The 20274-nt window shown below is 55.9% G+C and overlaps 4 protein-coding genes across 4 annotated transcripts; all 4 read left to right on the plus strand.

The window, feature by feature from the left end:
* Positions 1-527: 527 nt before the first annotated feature.
* On the plus strand, positions 528-5125 carry BKA78DRAFT_66495 (uncharacterized protein). The gene has a single exon (XM_066893552.1). It carries the CDS (start codon positions 823-825, stop codon positions 4885-4887), a length of 4065 nt encoding a protein of 1354 aa, XP_066738212.1. The 5' UTR covers positions 528-822; the 3' UTR covers positions 4888-5125.
* A 2361-nt stretch (positions 5126-7486) lies between these two features.
* On the plus strand, positions 7487-8263 carry BKA78DRAFT_328762 (uncharacterized protein). The gene has a single exon (XM_066889621.1). The coding sequence runs from the start codon at positions 7878-7880 to the stop codon at positions 8187-8189; it is 312 nt and encodes a 103-aa protein (XP_066738213.1). The 5' UTR covers positions 7487-7877; the 3' UTR covers positions 8190-8263.
* Positions 8264-10910: 2647 nt separating this feature from the next.
* On the plus strand, positions 10911-12149 carry BKA78DRAFT_300699 (uncharacterized protein; the record flags this gene model as incomplete). The annotated part of the gene is made up of 2 exons (XM_066887244.1): positions 10911-11061; positions 11113-12149. The coding sequence occupies 2 exons, from the start codon at positions 10911-10913 to the stop codon at positions 12147-12149; spliced, it is 1188 nt and encodes a 395-aa protein (XP_066738214.1).
* Positions 12150-12526: 377 nt separating this feature from the next.
* On the plus strand, positions 12527-18884 carry BKA78DRAFT_300700 (uncharacterized protein; the record flags this gene model as incomplete). The annotated part of the gene is made up of 19 exons (XM_066887245.1): positions 12527-13041; positions 13084-13411; positions 13461-13862; positions 14019-14153; positions 14198-14336; positions 14388-15570; positions 15733-16030; positions 16065-16253; positions 16380-16560; positions 16617-16684; positions 16839-17003; positions 17049-17195; positions 17261-17362; positions 17465-17525; positions 17585-17703; positions 17816-17947; positions 18001-18241; positions 18346-18633; positions 18781-18884. The coding sequence occupies 19 exons, from the start codon at positions 12527-12529 to the stop codon at positions 18882-18884; spliced, it is 4797 nt and encodes a 1598-aa protein (XP_066738215.1).
* Between the last annotated feature and the right edge of the window lie 1390 nt (positions 18885-20274).

Genomic DNA, 20274 nt, shown 5'->3' on the forward strand with positions numbered 1-20274 from the left:
AGACACTCGTCACGCTCCGTGGAAAATGCAGCGCAAAAGAGCATGGATCAGTCGGAAGGACTCGATCGAATGCCGTCCTCATCTTTGTCTGGTCACGCCGGAAGCCATTTCTCCGTCGTCCGCTCGTGCGGCAATCTTTTGAAAACTCGGACAGTTTGTCTGCGGACAGTCGGCCTCGGTGTGGCATTGTCAAGTAACACAAACACTGCCTTGTCTCACCGCCGGACTGCGGCCCCTATTTGAGAAAGAGAAATACAACGGGCGAGCAAGCAGAGCGAGTTTCCTCTTGTAGCTGCCTTTGCCAGACACACCACCTACTATTGGACCCCACCCAACCGCTGCGACGATCATACAAGACGATCATGTTCCTTTGCAGCTTCGCCCCCAGGTGCACAGTGCGGTTGTGCTACGGGCGCGGGCCGTTGTGCTACCTAAATGCTTGACAAGTGCACCAAATCAGCTGGACCGTTGGACGAGTTTTGGTGCAATAAGACGGACTCGAAAAAGGAGAGAATGTACTTGAGCGCGGGTCCACCTTTTTGTCGGAGACTTTCCTCCTGGTGGCTGTTACCTGTTGGCGTTGGCTGTTGGCGGCTGACACGCTGACTGCAGGCGGGGATCGCTAGACGCACGCCCCATTGTCTATTTTGACCTCTTGAGGAAGAGTTGGGGGCGCAACGTCGTCCAATGCCACAAAATGGGCGCAGAGTGGCTGTTGCGCAGGCAATCTCGTCGTGGGGGCGGAAATACTTGCGGCATACAACAGTGCTGGTGTACGCTCCAGCCTGCTGACTCCATGTCGTCCTCCTGATTAACCGCAAAATGGCGGTGGCAAATAAACAACAAACGCCCCAAGCGACGGAGCAAGAGTTGATGCTCGCCGACAAGGACAAACGGCGGCCAAAAGAAAAATCAGAATGGATCCCTCCCTGGCTGCGCATTACGCGAACCCTACCGCTGGCCCTCTACTGCGTCGCCTTTGCCCTCCTGCTCGAGGCCCTCGACTTTGTGATTCGACAGCGCCACGGCCTGGCCGCCGACTCGAAGCACACCAGCAGCGTCGATGCGGCTCGATATATCCCAACGGTCGCCATCGTTGCCCTCGGGTTCGCGTGCAAGTCTGTCGCCAGTGACGCCAAAAAGGTCACCCCCTGGTCCGCCATCAGCCGCCGGTGGGCCAAGAGCTCGAATTCCATTACCCTGGACTATGTCAACAGCAACGAAGTCTTTTCGGTCGTCCCCGCCGCACGCAGGAGGCACTGGGCCGTGTTGACGGGATTGATGGTGGGATTCGTCTGCGGGTCCTTGGTAGCCGTCGCCAACTCGCTGACCCATGTCGACTTGCTTGCTTCGAGTACGCAGCCCGCCACATTCAACAAGGCCACGACGTTTGACTTTGACGAGACGCTCGAGACGGCCAACCATTCCCTCGCCATCGCCTACACGTCCGAGGGCCAGCAGCCGTACGCTGCCGTCGTCGCAGAGCAGCTGCCCAACGGCCAGGCTGCCGCGTGGACAATGGACAGCTACGTTTTTGAATCCTTTACCAACACATCCCAGCTTCCCGAAAATGGAACCATTGAAGCCCAGACGACGGCCCTTTTTCCCGGATGGAGCTGCCATCCGATTGACCTGACGGTGAATGATACGGACTTGACGCTCATCTTTTCGTCAAAGACGAGCGCGCAGCCAGAGCTGAATTGCAGCCGAGACGTCCAAATGGCATTCTACGGGGGCTCCGATAGCAACGACGTCATTCGCGGCTGGCTCAATGTGACGGCCTGCGATGAGGACGAGACGGATTTGCGGCTCGTATCGACGCTTCTCCGACGGACCAATGCCACCAAGGCGGACGACGAGGACACGAGCTTCAACACGACAATGGTCAGCGCTCTCTGTGCGCCGTCGTTTACAACTCAGGACGCCGTGGTGCGAGTCAACCAGTCGACCGGCGAGGTGCTGGACTACTCCCTGGGCTCATCCACGCCCACGCCAATTGACATTCAGACGACCATGATGGCCATGTACATTTACCTCAACAACCCCCTGGACGGACGCAGTCAGGTGGCGTTTGCGACCAACGACATTGGCTTCACGACAAACACCAAGCCGCAGGCCAACCTCAGCGTCGTCACCGAAGCTGCCTACCAGTTACTTAGACAATACAAGATCGACCCCTTCATGTCGTCCATCACCGACGACCAGGCGGCGCTCAACATCGACTCATTTTTGGGAGACGCGGAGAAGCTGGCCACGGCCGTCGAGGGCCAGGCCAACAGCATCATGGCGCAGATGATCAACTCGCTGGCCCGCGCCGACGCGACAGGGAGCATGGATGGCAGGATTCGCGTCGACGGACCAAAGCTGTTTCTGCGGCAGATTTCCCTCCGCGCCCTGCAAGCGTTTCTTCTCGTCATCGCCGTGGCCTGCGTCTGCCAGAGCACACTGATCCGCCCCAAGAGCATCCTGCGCGAAGACCCGGGCTCCATAGCCGCGCAGGCCGTCGTGCTCGCGTCGTCGTCCAGGGCCATTGAGCAAGTGTTTGTGCGCGAGGCCGTCTCGTCCGAAAAGCACATGCGCCACGCCCTGTCGGGCAAGCTGTGGAGTCTGCAGCCCAGCCCCAACGGCGCCGTCATGCTGCAGGCGGCCAAGCAGGAGCATCAGGACTCGCTCCACCCCGTCCCCTCGTCGTCTGCTGGCGCGCACAACCACGACGGCTTCCGCCCGCTCGCCCTCCGCGTCTGGGCCAAATGGGGCGTCATTGCTGCCACTGTCGTCGTCATGGCGGCCCTGGCGGCCCTCATGGCCGTGTCGCGTCTGCACGACGGCATCTGCGCCAACACCCCGGCTGCGTCTGATGCCTTTGCCTTTGCGCCTACCGTTGTCTTTCTCGTGCTGGGCTACGCCGCTTCAGGAATGGATTCGGCCATCCGCCTCATGGCGCCGTATCGGAGTTTGTGGAGTGGCTATTCAGGAAAAAAGCAGCCGCTGCTCTTCTCCTTCAGTGACGCCCCCAGCGTGCTGGCGCCATTCCGTGCAATCAAGAATCGCCTCGGCCTCACCGTTGCCGCGTCTTCATTCGTAATCCTCTTCATCCCGGCCATCAAAATCGTCGCCGCCGGCCTGTACAACGTCCAACTCGTGCAGCGCACGGCCCCCGTGGCGCCGCTGGTGGACCTCAGCTTCGTCGACCACCTGGAAAACACGTTTGGACTGGTCACCGACACGGCGGCCGAGGGCTACAGCGTCTACGACGAGATGGCGACGGGCGTGGGCCTGGACCTCGACGCAAACGTGCAGACGGCGGCGCAGTTCACCGAGTGGACGCTGTACCCCGACTTTGCGATTCCCGTGCAAGCCGGCATCCTGGACAACCTCGTCTTCAGCAACGTGACGAGCATGGGCGAGCTGCTGTCCGTCTCCAACTCGTCCTCCGACATCGACCTCTCCGCCGCCACAATCACCCTCACCGTCCCCGCCATCGCCGTAAACGTCTCCTGCCACGCCGCCGACCTGGGCATCTCGGCCTACCGCGAAAATTGCACCAACGGGGAGCCCTACTTCGACTTCTACGGCCACTGCGAGACGGCCGCCTGCAACGCCACCATGAACGTCACGGCCGACTCGTCCTACGGCACCTACTTCAGCTTCAAGTCGGACTTTAGCTCGCAGGCGCCGTGCAGCTCCCGCGCAAACCGCTACCACGGCTCCACCTCGCTGCGCTACGACTTGGGGTATGAGATTCTGCTGGGCGACTTGGGCGACGCGCAGGGGTACGTCGCCAACACGAGCGAGTTTGGCAACGTGACGAGGCCCGTGACGGCGGACCTGTTCAACATCTCGTCGCTGCCGACCGTGCTCGCCGCCGTGTGCTACAGCAACTTCAGCCGCGTCGACGTGTCGACGACCTTTTCTCGCAAATCCTCGTCGTCGTCCTCTTCCACCAACTCAAACTCATCATCCACCACCACGTCCTGGCACCCCATATCCTACGCCCCGGCCTCCCTACGCACCGTCTCCGCCCTCCCCAACGCCCCCTGGTGGCTCGCGCCCCCCGCCGCCACAAAGGCCTGGGACCACTTCAACCAGTACGACAGCTCGACCGACACGCCGGGGCTGCTGGACTCGGGCTCGCTGTGGCCGACGCGCGGGAGCAGCACGTCGTTTTTCGAGCTGCTGGCCGCGTGGGCGTCGACCTCGACCTCCACCTCCAACAACGTTACAAGGCTTATGGACTCGCCCGTCCTCCTCGCCGCCGCCGCAGCCGTGTATCAGCGCTACGCCACCAACATGCTCACGCAGCTGCGGCCGTGGGCGCAAAACGCGTCGGCCTACTCCCCGCCCACCTCCTTCGATAACGCCACCCTGGCGTACGCGCAGCAGCGCATCGCGCAAGACCTGCCGTCGACCATCGCGCTGGAGGCGTGCCTGGCACTGCTGGCGATCTGCTTCGGGTGGGCGGCCGCGCGCTTCCCCAGCCCCGCCGTGCTGCCCAAGAGCCCGGGGAGCGTGGCCGCGGGGGCGAGTTTGGTGGCGGGGAGTGCGCTTCTGGAGCGGCTGAGGGCGGGAGAGGTGGCGAGTGTGAGGGGTGCCAGGGAGGGGGGCATGCTTGGGGATGAGAATGGGGAGAAGGGAAAGGCACAGGGGACGGCGGCGTTGGGGTGGTGGCGGGAGAGCGGGAAGGGGGAGGGGCTTGAGGAGAGCGAGAGCGAGGGCGACGGTGATGGCGAAGCTCTGGCAAACAACGACGAGCTCGACGAGGCGGATATTGGAGAAAAGTCGCAGATGCGCTGGGGCATCGACGTGGGCGTCGGCGTCATCAGGCAGAGCTGGAGAGAGCTGCCAGAAAGGGGGAATAATGCGGAGCAAACGCCGACCGAGCAGTGAGTAGGCAATGTCTCTGAAAGCAAGGCAACGCAAAGAAAAGAGAAGACAACAAAAGAAGCGCGTGCTGTACCTACATACGACGACCAAAAACGAATGGAATCAATGAGATCAGTTCAAGCCGCAGTTGATGGAACCGTCCAACCATCCATCGATCCAACCACCCCCCATTCACCTCTCTCAATTGTACCACGACCATCACAAAACCCCAAAAATCAAACACCGCAGCCACATCACCACACTCCCCACGCCCCCCTCCCTCTGCGGCGCCTGCCTTGACTTCCACGCCAGTTTGCCATGTGTCATTTGTCATCACCTAGTCCAGCTAGCTCATAGAGACCAACTCACGCCGGCGCAATCAATCTACACACACACACAATCCGCCTCCGGAAGGAAGGCAGGGTAGGTAGCAGTCCGGTCGTGTCGTGGTGGGTATAAAAGGGGACGGGTAGACGGACGGACGCACGGACAGATGGACAGATGGACAGATGGATGGATGGCGTGCTTGGGTTGGTTGGTGTCGGGCTGGCTGGCTGGCTGTCGGTGAGCAAAGCACCTAGCTACCTTACACGTGCAATACCTACCCTACCGTTGGCTCCCGTCCATCGTCTGCTTCTCTATCATGCCGTGCCGTGCTTTGCAGCGGGCGCTGCATCGGATCCTTCAACCCATCCATCGATATGCGAGCAAGAGGCGGCCGTGCTGCACGACGACGACTTGGACACCTACCTAAGTACCTAGCCAGAGCAACAGCGTCATCACCACCCACCCACCGGGCAGTCTCTCGCCGCGCATCATGAGTGAACCAACGCAGACAGACGTCCTTCCACCGCCAACCAACGCGCGGACCGAAGCTCCCTCCCTAAGCGTCGCTAGGTGCCTTTTGACGCAGAAACACCGCGAGCATTGTAGCAATTGCCAAAGACAAGGATGAGTGCGTGCGTCGGGTAACTGCCGTCCGAAAACAGGAGAAGCATCCGCTGAGGTGATTTTCTGCGCTCTGCCGACTGTCTCACATTGATTGTTTTCCCTGGTTCTGGTGCATTTTGGTGGGCGGCTTTGTTCTGCTCTTGTTGATGTACGCGCGTGTCGCGTCAGCCGCCCAGTTCTGGACCTGGTGCGGTTTCTGGTTTGATTCGGCTTTCTACCCTTTCGCGGGGGCCTCGCAACGGACGAGCGCGTGCGGCTGCGGCTGCTGATGCGTCTTTAGATGCAGGTGAGTCAGTCCTTCTCTTCCCTCTTTCTTCACGCCCTCTGGTCGCACACTCTCTGATGCCTTGAGGGTACTTCAAGGTAATCACCTCCGGTAGCGCTCTACTCCGCACAAGGAGGCTGGCTGAGGAAGTGGGCTGCTCGCCTGACAAGGGGTTGACCACCCGCGCGGCTGGAGTACGGCTCCTTTGTCGCGCAGTCGGCGGACATTGTCTGGGCACAATTCCTTTTTCTACCTCTGGAGAAAGGAGCAACGGAACAAGGCCCTTGTGCCGTGAAAGAACAGTCGGTTCTTTGTCCTTGTCCGCTGTGGTTCTAGGAGCTGGTGCGGCTAGGGAGACTAGGGGCATCGTCCCCCGGTGTTGAAGTGCGACGGGACTTGGTAGCTTTGAGCAGGGCAGGGGGAGGAAGAAACGCCGTGTCTCGGTTTCCTCTTCTCGCTCTGCTCAATGTAACGGAATGGAAGAGCTTGGAACATTGCAGGAGTATTCCCGCTGAGCTTTGACCGGCTTCTGTTGTGTGGAGTCGCTTCAGACTTTTGCCAGTCATTGTCCACGGCCGAGGGCACAAGTCGGACAGGAGGTGAGGAGGACGGGCAGGAGAGCGGCGACATGTCCAAGAGGGGTTGATGAAGTACTGAGTGACAGGCTCGCTTTGTGGCCGCTCTTTGTGGGCCGTCTCTGCGACGCATCGTCGCAGTGACTGCTTGGCCCGTCGTGCTGAGAGATTTCTTGGGCCTCAAGTCGGCATCACGAGTTCTCTTCCACGACGCCATTGCCAGCCAAATTAATTCGACATTGTAGCAATCCAGCTCATCCAGTTGATCCTTTGTCTCCGCCTTATGGATTCGTCGACTGCATCTCCACTACGCGGGTCTACACGGTTTGCACTCTGAACAACACATAGTTCATCAACAACACCGCGCCGTCAAGAGATTGATCATGATATATAAACAGCAAGGTACGTCTAATGTTGCTTCTATCCAGCACCTCTTTTCCCTTATTCATCGCTAACAAGGTCCTACTTCCATCCCAGTAGCAACACATCGAACAACATGGATCCTCCAGAGTTCTACAGCCAGTTCAAGCTGGTCGACAGATTCCGACACCTTCTCGCAGACGCCATCTCACAGGCGGCCAAGCTTCTTCGGGAGGGTGAGGTCGGAATGGAAATCAGGCAAGATCGCTCCTTTCACATGTCACACTGGAAGAAGGCGCTGCGAGATGGACATCTGCTCGTGGCCTACGATGACGAGCACTCCATCCCCAAGGACGGTAGTCAGCAGCCCCAACTCCTTGAAATCGGTCTCTGCGTGTTCGATCCACGATCAATGCCCCGTCATTTGCAGGGGAATCTGCTCCACCCGGACTGGCTCCCCACTGCCATCTCCAAGCTGCAAACCAGGCACGTGCGCGTCGAGGAAAACCTCCATCTAGTCAACGACGAAAGCGTCCCGCCCAAGTTCTTCGTCTGTCCAGGTGGCTGTCAAGACCACTCTCTATACTGCAAGACCGAAGTCGCCAAGAAAGACGCAATCGAGAGCTTCCTCCGGCACCACCTCCACCAGTACGTCCGTAGGCCGGTCTACAGACGCGTCGCCCTCCTGTTCCAGGGCCAAGACGACCTCCAGACGCTCAAAGACCTCCACGTCGACGCGAATCCGCGCCACGTCGCACTGCTGGACCTGCAGCAGATCAACCCGTTGGTCGTCGCGCAAGACGGCGAGCCGCACCCCATGGCGTTGAGGCAAGCTGTTGCTGATATTGGCGTGAGCTACAAACATGCTCATAATGCGGCTAATGATGCTACTTGGACGCTTGTTAGCGGCATCGTTACTGGTATCCGCAGCATTTCTCTCCAGGACCGCCTCGAAGAGCCGGCATTCCTGCGGTCGCCTGCTAGAGCCCTGCAGGAGCTCAGCGAGGCTAATGCTGATAAGTGTCTTTTTAAGGCGGCGTGCAAGAAGTGCGGATACGTCCACCGCTCATCATGGTGCAAGAATAGGTAAATTTTGGCTGATCGACAGTTGCGCGGCTGACGAGTCGGCTTGTTGCAGCGCGGGGAAAATTTGGGAGTTGAAGGAGAGGAGTTGAGGATGCATGTATAAGTGATTCAAGATGTTTTCTCTTGTTATAGAATAATCAAGAATCTGGGTTTCCCTTTTTGATCTGCTCGAGCCCTTGGTCTGAGATTGGTTTCTTCTCGTGTGTTCAGTTTGATCAGTTTGGTTGTGGTTGTACTGCTCCTCTCCCATCGGCACACGGTGCTTTGTGCATCGGGCACTTTCTTGGCAGGAGACACGCATCAAACGTAAGCAAGAAGACGGTAGGAAGGCCGCAATGTCTGCAAGACTAGCCGCCATCGTTCAAGTCGGAGGAGGGCAATCTGCCTAGCGCACAAGGCGAACCCACACCACGAGAAGCCGGCAGCATGAGGCACCGCCACGAAGTGTCGGAGACTTCGGTTGAGGCTGGGCGTCCCCTCCACTGACCTGAAGTTTGCTGACCGATACTTTCTTTCTAATGTCACAGCATCTGGATCTAGTGGCCTGAGTGAGTTGGAAAATTTGCTGACCGACAAGGACGTGGATATGGGCGAGATCATGGCCTGGATGACGCAGCAGGGGCACAGTGAGCATCAGACCCCGCGTGGAAGAGTCTTCTGCCCACGCCGCTGCTTGTGGTGGACCTGGCGGCAAGTACACAGATTTGGCCCGAGTAAGTGCTTGCACAACCTATCTTGACAATGGCTAACTCGGCAGCAGTATAGCGGCCTGCCCATCACCAAGCTTCGCGACTGCCTGCTTGCAAATTCCCGCAGCCGCACGCACGTTCTTTCGATGCGCAAGAACGAGCTCGAGCGGATAGTGGAAAGTGATTTTCCGGATCTACCTGGTCCCGGACCAGGGAGCTCAGGTACGCCCAATGCAGCCGTCTTGAGAAGTAATCGCTAAATCCCTGAAGCAGCAAAGAACGAGCCACCTCGACAAGACTCCTCATCGAAAAATTCTCGAAATCTTCGGATGGTAGAACGTCTGAAAGTCGTTATCGACGAATATACTCCCCATTGAAGCAGTCTCGGATTCTTCGGATGGCAGTGATCCTGAAAGTCGTCGTTGAGAATCCCCTGTCCTGCGCCTACCATACCGCCGAATGGATGAATACTTTACTGAGCTCGCATCGACTGGCTTCTTTCCGCGGCAAGCACTACATATCAAAAAGAGACGTGAGGGCGGGAAATATGGTCAGCGGCCTGGTCACGGGGCTCAGGGCCGCCGCTTGCAACCACAATATCCCAGGCCGCATCTTCTACGCCAGAGCCACGGCCAGCCTGCTCCGGCCATCCAGGGCCACAGAAGCTGGGCAGACGCTCAGTAATCGTGTTGGCAGCCGCACACCGCTCGCGCGTCGTTTCCCAACGCCTGCGCCCACACAACAGAAATCGCGCGGGGCATCTTAGTGTTCTTAACGAGAGAGGAGCTTGTTTCTTCGAAGGCGCGCGTGCCACTCGCTCGAAAAGTCACGCCAGGAACATCAAGGTCGAGGAAATCGCGCTTTGAACTGATCAGCCTTTGCGCGCGTGATACTTTGGAATCGTACCACGAAGCTCCTCCACCCTCTGAGGCTTTGTCTCAACATGCTCGCTATCGGGTCATTTCTGGGCTACGACTTCGTCGCACCCCCAGCCATGGCCGTCCGCCTTCTGCACTCTCGGCGCCACCGACGCAAGATCTGGAGAAAGACCTCAACGAGCGACGAGTGGGAACCCGGAGGCGGGTGGATGCGCTGAGGATCTAAGTCCAGACGCACAGAATTGAAGGAACAAAGACTCTGCTGGAGCCAAAGTTGCCCCTCCTTGAAACAGAAAGGGACGCCATCAGGGGTAGAAGCGCGCAGCAAGCAAACCGAAGATTTGTTGGCCAACCGGAATATCGAGAGAAGTGCATCAGATCAGAGGACTGCGGCCCAATAGCAAGTCGACCAGCTGCAGCAAGACAGGGAGAGAAAGACCCTCAAGACCCTGATCTCGAAGTGTTGTCTGGAGCACGGGAGGCTTTCGGACACGGGAACGACGCAGAGCGGGAACTGGACAGCGGGAGCGCAAAAATTGCACGGACGTCGACATGAGCCGTAAACTTCAATGTTGACCAGCGCACCAATATGGCAACGTCTGTATAACCAAGCCTGCCCGGAAGGTCAAAGCAGACAACAAGGATTTGGAGACAGTGGTTGAATGGTACAAGCAGCTTGATGGTAGGCCACTCAACCCAAGATGCATGCTGACCTACTGATAGCTCACAGAGGCGGTAAACCAGAATCAGACTTCAATGGAAGTAAAGATTGTGGCAGCATCCGGTCAAGACCTAGCTAGAAGTCTTGCACATTTGTGCACATGTGTGCACAGAAAGAACTGTTGAGTCCCCTGAGTAAGCAGTGAATAGTTCGTGATCGCATCATGACTGTCTGTTATGAGCGATGAGCCGTTTCTGTGGTGACGGGGGTAGGTGACTACAGGTCGCGGCCGGAGGCGACCAGACATCCTGCCAAGGCTTCTTCTTTGGTGCCCCTAGTCAGCATCCTTTCTTTGCTGCAACCTGCACAATCACCAGCTTCAAGCGCTCGTATCATTCTTTGAGTCTGCCTCTACACCTATCCTGCTTTGGTCAAGCTCAACGCTTCATTCCTGGAGTACCGCATCATCATCCTGTCATCAACCCCTGAATTTCCAATGAGCTGCCTTCGCGTCTGAAGCTCCGAGCACAATACAGAGATTTTCTTGCAACACCATCATTGCTTGAACCGTCAGCACTCACGATGGGGAGGAAGAAGAAGAAGCAGGCGGGCTTGATATCGACAGACGTTCAGGTCAAGGTCCCGGCCCCTGACTCCAGCCCCGACCCCGTACCTTTCACTCTCGAGCAAAACGAGTTCCCGTCGTTTCAGGAGGCCAATGACCGCACTTCACGTAAGTTCAGCCGCCAGCCCTCAGAGTTCCGCAACTGAATCAAATATTCAGCCCTCGTCAATTCGGTGTCCTCTTCATCGGGCAGCAACTCGTCTGGCAAATCATCTCCCACCTCAACAGAGACAATTGACCTTCCATTTCCCACCTCATCCGATGAGATTCCTCAATCGCGGCTCTACCACACGCTGAATTGGACGAGCGCCGTTAAAGACTCTCACAGGCTTGTTGCCTTTGATGATGAACGTTTCATTCCAAAACAGCACAGCGACACCAAAGACATTCAGGAGATCGGACTTTGCATTTTTGACCCGGAATTGATGCCAAACAGCCTAAAGACTGACTTCACGAACCCTGCTTGGCTTCCGACGGCGATCTCTCTCCTACGCACTCGACATGTCAGAATTGAGGAAACGCTTCACCTGTTGAACGACAACTCCATTCCCCCAAAATTCCATGTGTGCCCCGGTGGTTGTCAAAATCACTCCTTATATTGTACGACTGAGATTCTCAAGAAGAAGGAGATCGCCAGTGTCATGGCAGAGCACCTCAACGTTCAATGCGAACAGTTCAAGTCAAAAGGCAACTATCGGCCGACCGCCCTGCTCATGCAAGGCTGCGGAGACGTCACAACTCTTCGCGATCTCGACGTTGAACTCAACACGAATCATATCCGATTGCTGGATCTCCAGCAGATCAACCTTCCACGGAGAGCTCACGACGGAAGCATCTATCCCCTTTCACTCCGGTACGCGGTCGAGCAGATGGGAATCAGCTATAAGCATGCACACAACTCCGCCAACGACGCGACATGGACGCTGGTTAGTGGATTGGTCACGGCGATCCAAGGCATCACACAACACGAGATCGGCAAGAAATTGGATCTCAACAGCAAATTCGTCGATGGGGTTTTCATCCCATCCATCCCAACAGCGCTCACGACGATGCATCTCGCAAATCAAGACAAGCTTTTGTTCTCCACGTCTTCACCTAAGGAAGAAAGCAGCGGTCATGTCAAATGTAATGGAAAGGCGCGGCCCAAGCAAAAGTTCAAACGTCTGAACTTGAAGGAGATCCTGTCGAACCCCTGAGACATAGGAACTTGGCGCGGGCCGATGGCAACTGTTCTGGGAATAGAGGATTGCAACAACAGTGCAGACGGAGATATCCCATAGGTACCTTCATAAGAATCTGAGATTTGACAGCGAGAGATGCAGGTTTTCCTTCCCAATGACTTCAATTCAACCCCTTTCCTCAATTGTCTGCTCTCAATGCTTTTGTACTTAACTGACCGGGGCACACAATGAGTGATGTGCACGTATATTTGTGTAAAAGTTACTAAAGCGACTCGGAGCGGATAACGCGGAGTAGGATTTCCGAAATAGAATTGGCGGCGGTCTTGGAGTTTCGTCTGGATTAGGTAGATAGGCACGGTGCGCGCGAAGACAACAGCATTCAGCAATTCCTGATGCGAGATGGAGGCGATGTTCAAGCCATCCGCGGTCTTCGCGTTGAAATCCCTCAGTGTGTCAAACTCCTCGACCAACAACAGATCAACCCTCCACGAAGGACTGACGACGGAAGTCTCTACTCCCTCGGGCCGCGGTATGCAGTTGAGCAATTAGGCCTCAGTTACCAACATGCGCATAACGCGTCAAACGATGCCACTTGGACGCTAGTCAGTCGCCTCGCCACTGGCATCAACAGCTTAATTCAACAGACGACTGGCCTGCCCCTGGATTTGGGAAGCACAATCAAAGACGGCGTGTTCATTCCATCGCTGCCCGCGGCCGTCCAAACCCTCCACATCAAAAACGCCGACAAGCTCATGTTCTCGTTGGATGAGATCATGACTGAGGCAACTGTCAACAAGAAGCACAACAAGGAAAAACGCAGGATTCCTCTGTCAGCACTGCTTCCCTCCATCCAAACCATCCAACCCGGCCTACTTTCGTCCAAGTCATCTACTCGCCCGAAGCGCTCGTCATGAAGGGGCAATTGAGGCAAAGAAAACTCAATGAGCAGGTTGGTAGTTCGCGGGTATCGCAACCTTGCCGTTGACGACTACCGCGACTTGGAGACAGCTGATGGCAACCTGGAGGCTGCAGTGGACTCGAAGGGTGCCATGCAAGAAACGGCAATGGGCATCTACCAACAGCTCCAGAAACAGGGGACGGGCATGCAGCTCGCAATTCACCAGGACCAAGAGCCTCAAGACGATTACGAGCAGGCCGCTCCGTGCGGCAAGTCAAAGCATGTCCGGCTCACGACGAAGCGCCACACAACCAACATCACGTTTCTCTCCAATACCCGCATCAGAAGCCGTGCACTGAGACGCGAAATTTCCGCCCTGGTTCCTCCCACGATGCCGGACGAAAATTCAGACCAACGCTGAATGTTAGTCTCGTGACGTCGTCGCGCACAGCACACAGATTCCTGACTACTCTGAAATTCCAAGATCCCGAAGATCCCTGTTCATAATACTCCACGTAGGCATGAATAATGTCTTGAAGAACATGCTCAGCCGCGAGAGCGGAACCGTTGGACAAGAAGGGGTCGAGGTCAGATGGAAAGTGGTGCAGGACAGTCGCGAATTGACTTTTGTTCCTGGGCTCGAGCTCTTCGTCTCTAAGTGCAGAACATTGTATAGAAACAGTTTGAAAGCCGAAGAGCCGGAAAGCTCCAAGTTTCAGGCGTTCGAAATAACACTAAGAGGTGACTGCGTTGCTAGTTCTGCCAAGAAATGTCTGGACACCGGAGCTCTGCTGCGCGTCTTCACCACTTCATGGCTGTCGTTCTCATTAGTAAGCTGCACTTGCACCGTTCATCGCGTTGTCTGCTGCTGCAATTACCCTCTTCCCTTCCACCACCATGGTGCAACCTCATCCCCCAACCCTCACCCCCCCAAATCCTCGTCGTAATTCATCCTCTACAAGCCTGTCATTGTCCCACGCGCACAGCACCATCGTTTGCCTCATCTCCGACACCCAAGATGGGGAAACAACGGAAGACAACGTCAAGAGCAGGACGTCTCGCTTTTGAGCTCAGGGAGAGTGGCTTCCCGTCACTCCGAGAAGTCAGCAGCCAAAGTTCCCGTGAGTCAATCACTATGGCTTCCTGTAGATGCCACTGACTGAAGCCCTCATCAGCCCGTGTCCAACTGTCGTCCTCCGCTGCACCACTACCCAGAGTGACCTCGTCTGCGACGTCGGAAAACCAATTTCAGCTGCAGGACAGCGACTTCCTGTCGCTGCAAGATGCCAAACGTCAAAGCACTGGTGAGTCCAGTACCTCAGCCTTGTATAACTCCTCCTGACCAAATCCTCCAGCCCCGCGCAAGGAATTGTCCAGCGCTCCAGAGCCCGGCACACTCGCATCTCCTTCCTCCAAAAACGGCAGTCTCTCGCCTTACTCTGCAGATGGCAGCACGGAGTCATCTTCTTCTCCCTTCTCTCGCTTCCCCTTGGCTTCTCCTTCTGAAGGCCGCATGCCCCTCTCGACTCTTCCCGAAGCTAGCATGAGATTGGCTTCTCCTTCTTCTTCTTCTTCATTGGCTGTTGGAGCTCAAAGTGCGCTCGCTCCACAAAGTCTCGAGCCTCGTCCCACAGCTTCACGTAAGATCAAGATTCGCGAAGATCGCGCGTACCACACGTCACAGTGGAACTATGCCATACGCAAGTCATTCCGCTTGATCGCCTTTGACGAGGAAAGATACATCCCCAAGCACAGCCGAGAAACGCCTGAAATCCAGGAGGTGGGAATAGCCGTTTTCGACCCTCACTGGATGCCCGATCGCCTCAAATGGAATTTCACCCATCCGGCTTGGCTGACGACTGCCATTTCCTTGATAAAGACGCGTCATGTCCGTATACAAGAGGTCACTTCTCTCGTCAACGATAGAAATGTACCACCCAACTTTTTTGTGTGTCCTGGCGGCTGCCAGGACCACGCACTATACTGCAAGACTGAGGTTGTGAAGAGAGAGAACGTCGGTCAGATCGTCTCAAGTCATTTGGACGAGAAGGAGAAGGACGGCTCTGCCGCATTCAGACCCGCGGCGTTGCTCATGCAGGGAAGTGGGGATGTTGCAACCATTGAGAATCTCGGCATCGACATCAAGACCGACCACGTTCGCCTGCTCGACTTGCAGCAAATTAATGAACAGCGGATTGACAACTACGGTCACGCCCACCCACTGGCTCTCAGACATGCCGTCGAACAACTCGGACTTGCCTATACCCATGCGCACAATGCCTCCAATGACGCCACATGGACTTTGATCAGTGGCTTAGCCACTGGAATCGACCAGATTGTGTTCTATCGCACGCACCAACGCATCAGTTTCCAGGGTCGCTACTTCAAAGGATCATTCATTCCTTCAGTTGCAGCAGCCGTTGCGGCGCTCCACCAAAAGAACAACAACAAGCTTCATTTCAAAACGTCAGTACAACGACAAGAAGCCCCCGAGAATAAAGTTCAAGCCAAGGGAACCAAGAAGAAGAAAGCTCCCAAGTAGTCGAACAGAAGCTCTGTTGACGGCAAGACTGAACGTTGAGTCAGGCAGAGCGGTGGTGCACTCCTCATGTACAAGTATCGGACACTGTTTTTGCAGCTTTACTCGTCGCTTTGCGGGAAAGGAAGAGCAGTGATGCTCGTTATACGATAAATATACAGTAGCACACTGTCCAGTCTCATGTCGTTTGCCGGTTGTCGCGTGGTTCCAGGCGAGCTCGAGGACGAGTGCGCGAACTGCCTTTTCAAGAATTCAGGTAATCCATGCACGTACATGCGACGACCCGACCTCATCGAGTCGGGTGAGGGTTCCATGTCGCCAGAGGCGCACGCAGCGCGTGGTCACGATGAGTTGGATGCCGTTCGAACTGAGACCGGTGGTCGATGCTCGCAGAGCACTCTGCATTCCGACTCTGCCGCGGATCGACCGCCATGGTTTCGCCCACCCGTTGGCACTCCGGTACGCTGTCGAAGAGCTCGACCTTTCTTGCAAGCACGCGCACAATGCCGCAATCGATGCCACATGGACATTGATCAGTGGCTTGACCACCGGGGTCAGACAAATTGTCAAGAACCGAACCGGAGGAGATCTTAATGTTGGGTGCCAGTACGCCAATGGCACGTCCATTCCTTCCATAGGTTTCAACTGCAGCCGCGAGTCTCCACGAAAAGAATCACAACAGGTTTCTCTTTCCCAACACACATCAAACGCAGGGTAAAGCGCGCCGGCGGAGGGGAGGCAAGGTTAGAATGGCACAGCACGAACCCTATGATTAGACCGAGTTCACGGCTTTCCATTTCTCGAACAGTCCTATTTTGGCGCGCAACGAGTCTTGCGAAGACCAACTTCGTCGTGGAAAGCGATGGAAGAAGGCATCCAGCCAGGCAGCAGGTTGTGTTTCTGCTCTTTGGGCATTACTCTTTACGAGACTCAAGACAAAGCACTGGGCAATAGTCGTGGCAGATTACTAGAGGAAGTGTTGATTGGAAGTGAGTCGTGTGAGGCATGACTTGGGATGTACAGAAAAGACTACTTGTATACATAGAACATACATACATAGCAAAAGATGCCGCCAACAAGCGGCTCAACATAGCCATTCTGTCAAATAGTGGTGTAAGTCGAGTGTTTTCTCAATGACCGCTTCTTGATTGAGTTTCTTGGAGCGTAATACCTGTGAATAATGAGCAGGAAAGGGTGAATGAATGCACATCTTCATTACCGTGGGGACTGATGGCCTCAATGGCCCTTAAAGCTTCACTGACTTCAGGTGCTTGCCTCTTGTTGCGGTGCACGGAGACTGCGCTTCCTTGTACCACACGCAAAGGATTCCGAGCGCGCTCAGAAGTTTACAGATGTGGATAGATTAGATAGGCATCAGTCGTGCGGTGGCCCCGAGACTAGCTCAGGACGCTCCCTCGCCTTGCAGGCACATGTTGCTTCCACAATCAGACTCGTCGATACCTGAACATGCCAGCAGTGTTTCACTCGCTTAAGTGACATGCCCCACGAGCCCGCAGCTCTTGAGCCCTTACAAACAACACCAAACATCAGTATCAAACATCAACACCACACTCAATCCCTTGCAATACTGCTGGCGCGCTCTCTGAGCCTCCGAGCAATACATGTATGTCGTTCCCTTCATTCAGCTCATTCTCGACTTGACCGCTGTCAACAAAGATCTGTTTGCAGGTCAACAACGAAAAATCAGAGGTCATCGCTGACGTCGCGAGTGAAAACAGCGTCGCCACCATTCCTCTTCGCAGTCCTTTGCTTCGCCGCGCCGAGCGCCCGGTCTGAATTCCCATCCTGGGTCCCACAGCTTTCAACACTTAAGCCTGCAACTTCAGAAACCTCCCACAGGCCTTGACTTGAGTCTGGCCTTTAGGAACACAGTTACCTGGCCCAAACAACGAGGCAAAGCTCCAGCGTTCCCGCCAGAACGCTGAGACTCAAGGTAAGCAAGCACTTCCCGTCAGCTTTGCCTCTTACTTGGCTTTACTGACCCCAATCCAGGTCTCTGGGCTGCCCACACCCGCGAGGACCAGCGTCGTGCTCGACACACAACTTACGATTGGGGCAACCCCAACGCCATCGCCATGCTCCACCCTCCTGCGTCCTCGACGGCGCTGACCGTGCGACGCCACCGCGATGCTGCATGCCCCAGCGGAAGCAACAGAAAACATACTGTTGTTGCCGGCGTCATTTATGCATCACATTGAGCTGCAAGTGTGCTGGTATTCGAAGAAAAGGGTTTTGGAGGGCGTCCACGGCATTGACCGTGCGCCCACTGGGTTTGGCTTGCTTCGCTTCTGCGAGCATCATGACGAGTCCGTTCCGCGCGTTACTAAATGGACGAAGCTTGAGGTATTGGGCTGGGTACGTCGTCTTCCCCTTTCTTATTCGCGACCTGGCCTCGCTGACTCCTACAGATATCACCAAGCTTACTATTCAGTGCCTACTGCTTGTGGGCCTGGTGCAGATCGAGGCCTACGAACGTTGGTACTCCGACTGGGGCGTTGAAGAGCTCATCTTCGATCCACAATCAATGCGCAGACATTTCCCGGGAAATCTTCTCCGCCCAGACTGGCTCCCTACTGCAATCCCCAAGCTCCAAGTCAGGCACGTGCGGGAACCTGAAGGAGAAGAAAAAGACTCGTACACGTGCTGCGAGTAAGCTCCTCCCCCAATCCTCTTCACCTTTCCTTGTTCTAACACTTCCAGACTCTCGAGCGAAGCAATCGTCAACCCCAGCTCCTGACCAACTTCGCCGAAAGGCCACCTCGTCTCCCAGCAGGACGGGAGTACCGACACGGTCAACATGAAGGACAGCGACATGGACCGCTTCGTCATCCTCGAGGCGCTCCTGTCCACGCGCTCCAACTGCAAATACTACAACGTCCCCGAGGGCGCACTCACTCTCCGATGGCACGCGCGCATGTACGACGCCGCAGTAGGCCTCCGGATTCCCCAGCTACTGCAATCCTCGTCTTTTCGAACACCTCGTCAAGCACGAATATTTGGGTATGAGAAGCCATCAAAAGATCACTGGGAGAGTGTTTTAAGTAAGCTTCTCCCTTACAGCTCTTCACCTTCCCTGATTCTAATATTTACAGACTCGAGCGAAGCTATCGTCAACCCCGGCTCCTGACCAACTTCGCCGAAAGGCCACCAACTCTCTTGACCCTCGTCTCTCCGAACACCTCGTCAAGCACGAGTGAAAGACCAGGTCAACCAGCTGCAGCAAATCGCCGACAAGCACCACGCCATCCAGGCCAACAACGGTGCCCTCCGCGAGTATGCGTCGAATCTCTGAGAGTCGATGGATTGGTGCAAGAATCCATCAAAACACCGCGGGGGAATGTTGGCCAGAGAGGGGGGTAGAAATCAGCTATGTCTATGTTGTGGATGGGTGGAATCAAGATGGGTTGGTAGAGAGATGGGACCGCAGGAGTCTTTTATGGACTGGCTTCCTATCCTCAGTGGAAAGTCGCTCGCCACTTCATGCCATCATGCCATGACGTGGCCGGAGTGAACGCGGCCTTCATTACAAGCCGATCTCGTTGAATACAAGTCCAAAACCTTGACCTCTTCTTCTCGTTTCCCGTTCTGGCGTGTGGTGTGTGGGGTCAATAGTGCCTCGAGTCTCTTGTCTAACCTCGGCCTTCTGGAATTCGTAGGGCTTTTTGTAGTCTAGTTCATCATCAAAGCTTCATGGCGACGTCGACTGCTCTCTCTCTGTTAAGTGTGCCACTCAGTCAAGTATCCTCGAGCCAGCGGCACCACAAACACAGCCCGCCACCACCAGCGTCACTTGCACGCCACCGTCCAACGCTATAATCCCATCGCCGAGCAATCCTCTGACCCGCTGTCGGCGCTCCAGGGTAACTTTGTCATCCCAGGAACAATTCCTTCTCAGCTCACACAAGTCCTGCTCGACCGAACGCACAAATGACGCTGCCAAAGCTGTGTGCCTTGCTGCCGTCAGTCAAATGCGTGTGGCCCATCGAAACGAACGAGTAACTCAGTAATTGTGTGCATCAGCCTCTGCAGGATCAAAACAGTCCATCTCTGTCTGCCATCTTGCGCCTCACAACCGCATCCACCAGCACGGCCATTGCTGGAAAACACCTTGTCCCCGGAAACGAGAGTGATGCCAAACAACACCGCAAAGAAGGGCATAATCGCAGGGTCACAAGATCCTCCGACATCCTCTTGGGCCATCGGCAAGCGCACTTCCCGGCCTGCGATGCGGGAGGGGCCCGGATGGCGAGCTGCGACCAGCACACAAACGGTCAAGGGCGCGAAGCCTTCTTCTTGCGTCCCACTGGCATGCTGCTCCTCGATCCTTCTTTGTCTCCTGGACAACCCTCGTCTTGCGCTGTCTCGCGCTGTTTCCTGCGACGACGGGCGGCTCGTTTCACTGACCATGGATCAGAGTTCAGCGGTCACAGCAGTCGCCCCATATACCTCGATTCCCTGGCCGTGCCTACCAAACTACACGACAGAGCGAATTTCCTTGACACCATTTGAGAGACATTGCGGAGCCGCGAAACCGTCATCCAGAAGCACACGTGTGGCGGGAAAAAGGGTATCGTAGAGATTGTACCATGCTTATTTGGCTGGCAGCCAGCCGCTGGCTCAGTATTGATGCCAAAGGACTTCGAGGAGGACATCCCACTTTGATGTCCAGGTTTTATACGCAT

The sequence above is a fragment of the Phyllosticta capitalensis genome (genome assembly GCF_038381095.1).
Source record: "Phyllosticta capitalensis strain CBS 128856 chromosome Unknown BKA78scaffold_14, whole genome shotgun sequence".
NCBI lineage: Eukaryota > Fungi > Ascomycota > Dothideomycetes > Botryosphaeriales > Phyllostictaceae > Phyllosticta > Phyllosticta capitalensis.

Coding starts and splice junctions, on each gene's coding strand:
- BKA78DRAFT_66495 (XM_066893552.1), top strand. CDS start 823: ATGGCGGTGGCAAATAAACAACAAACGCCCCAAGCGACGGAGCAAGAG.
- BKA78DRAFT_328762 (XM_066889621.1), top strand. CDS start 7,878: ATGCTCATAATGCGGCTAATGATGCTACTTGGACGCTTGTTAGCGGCA.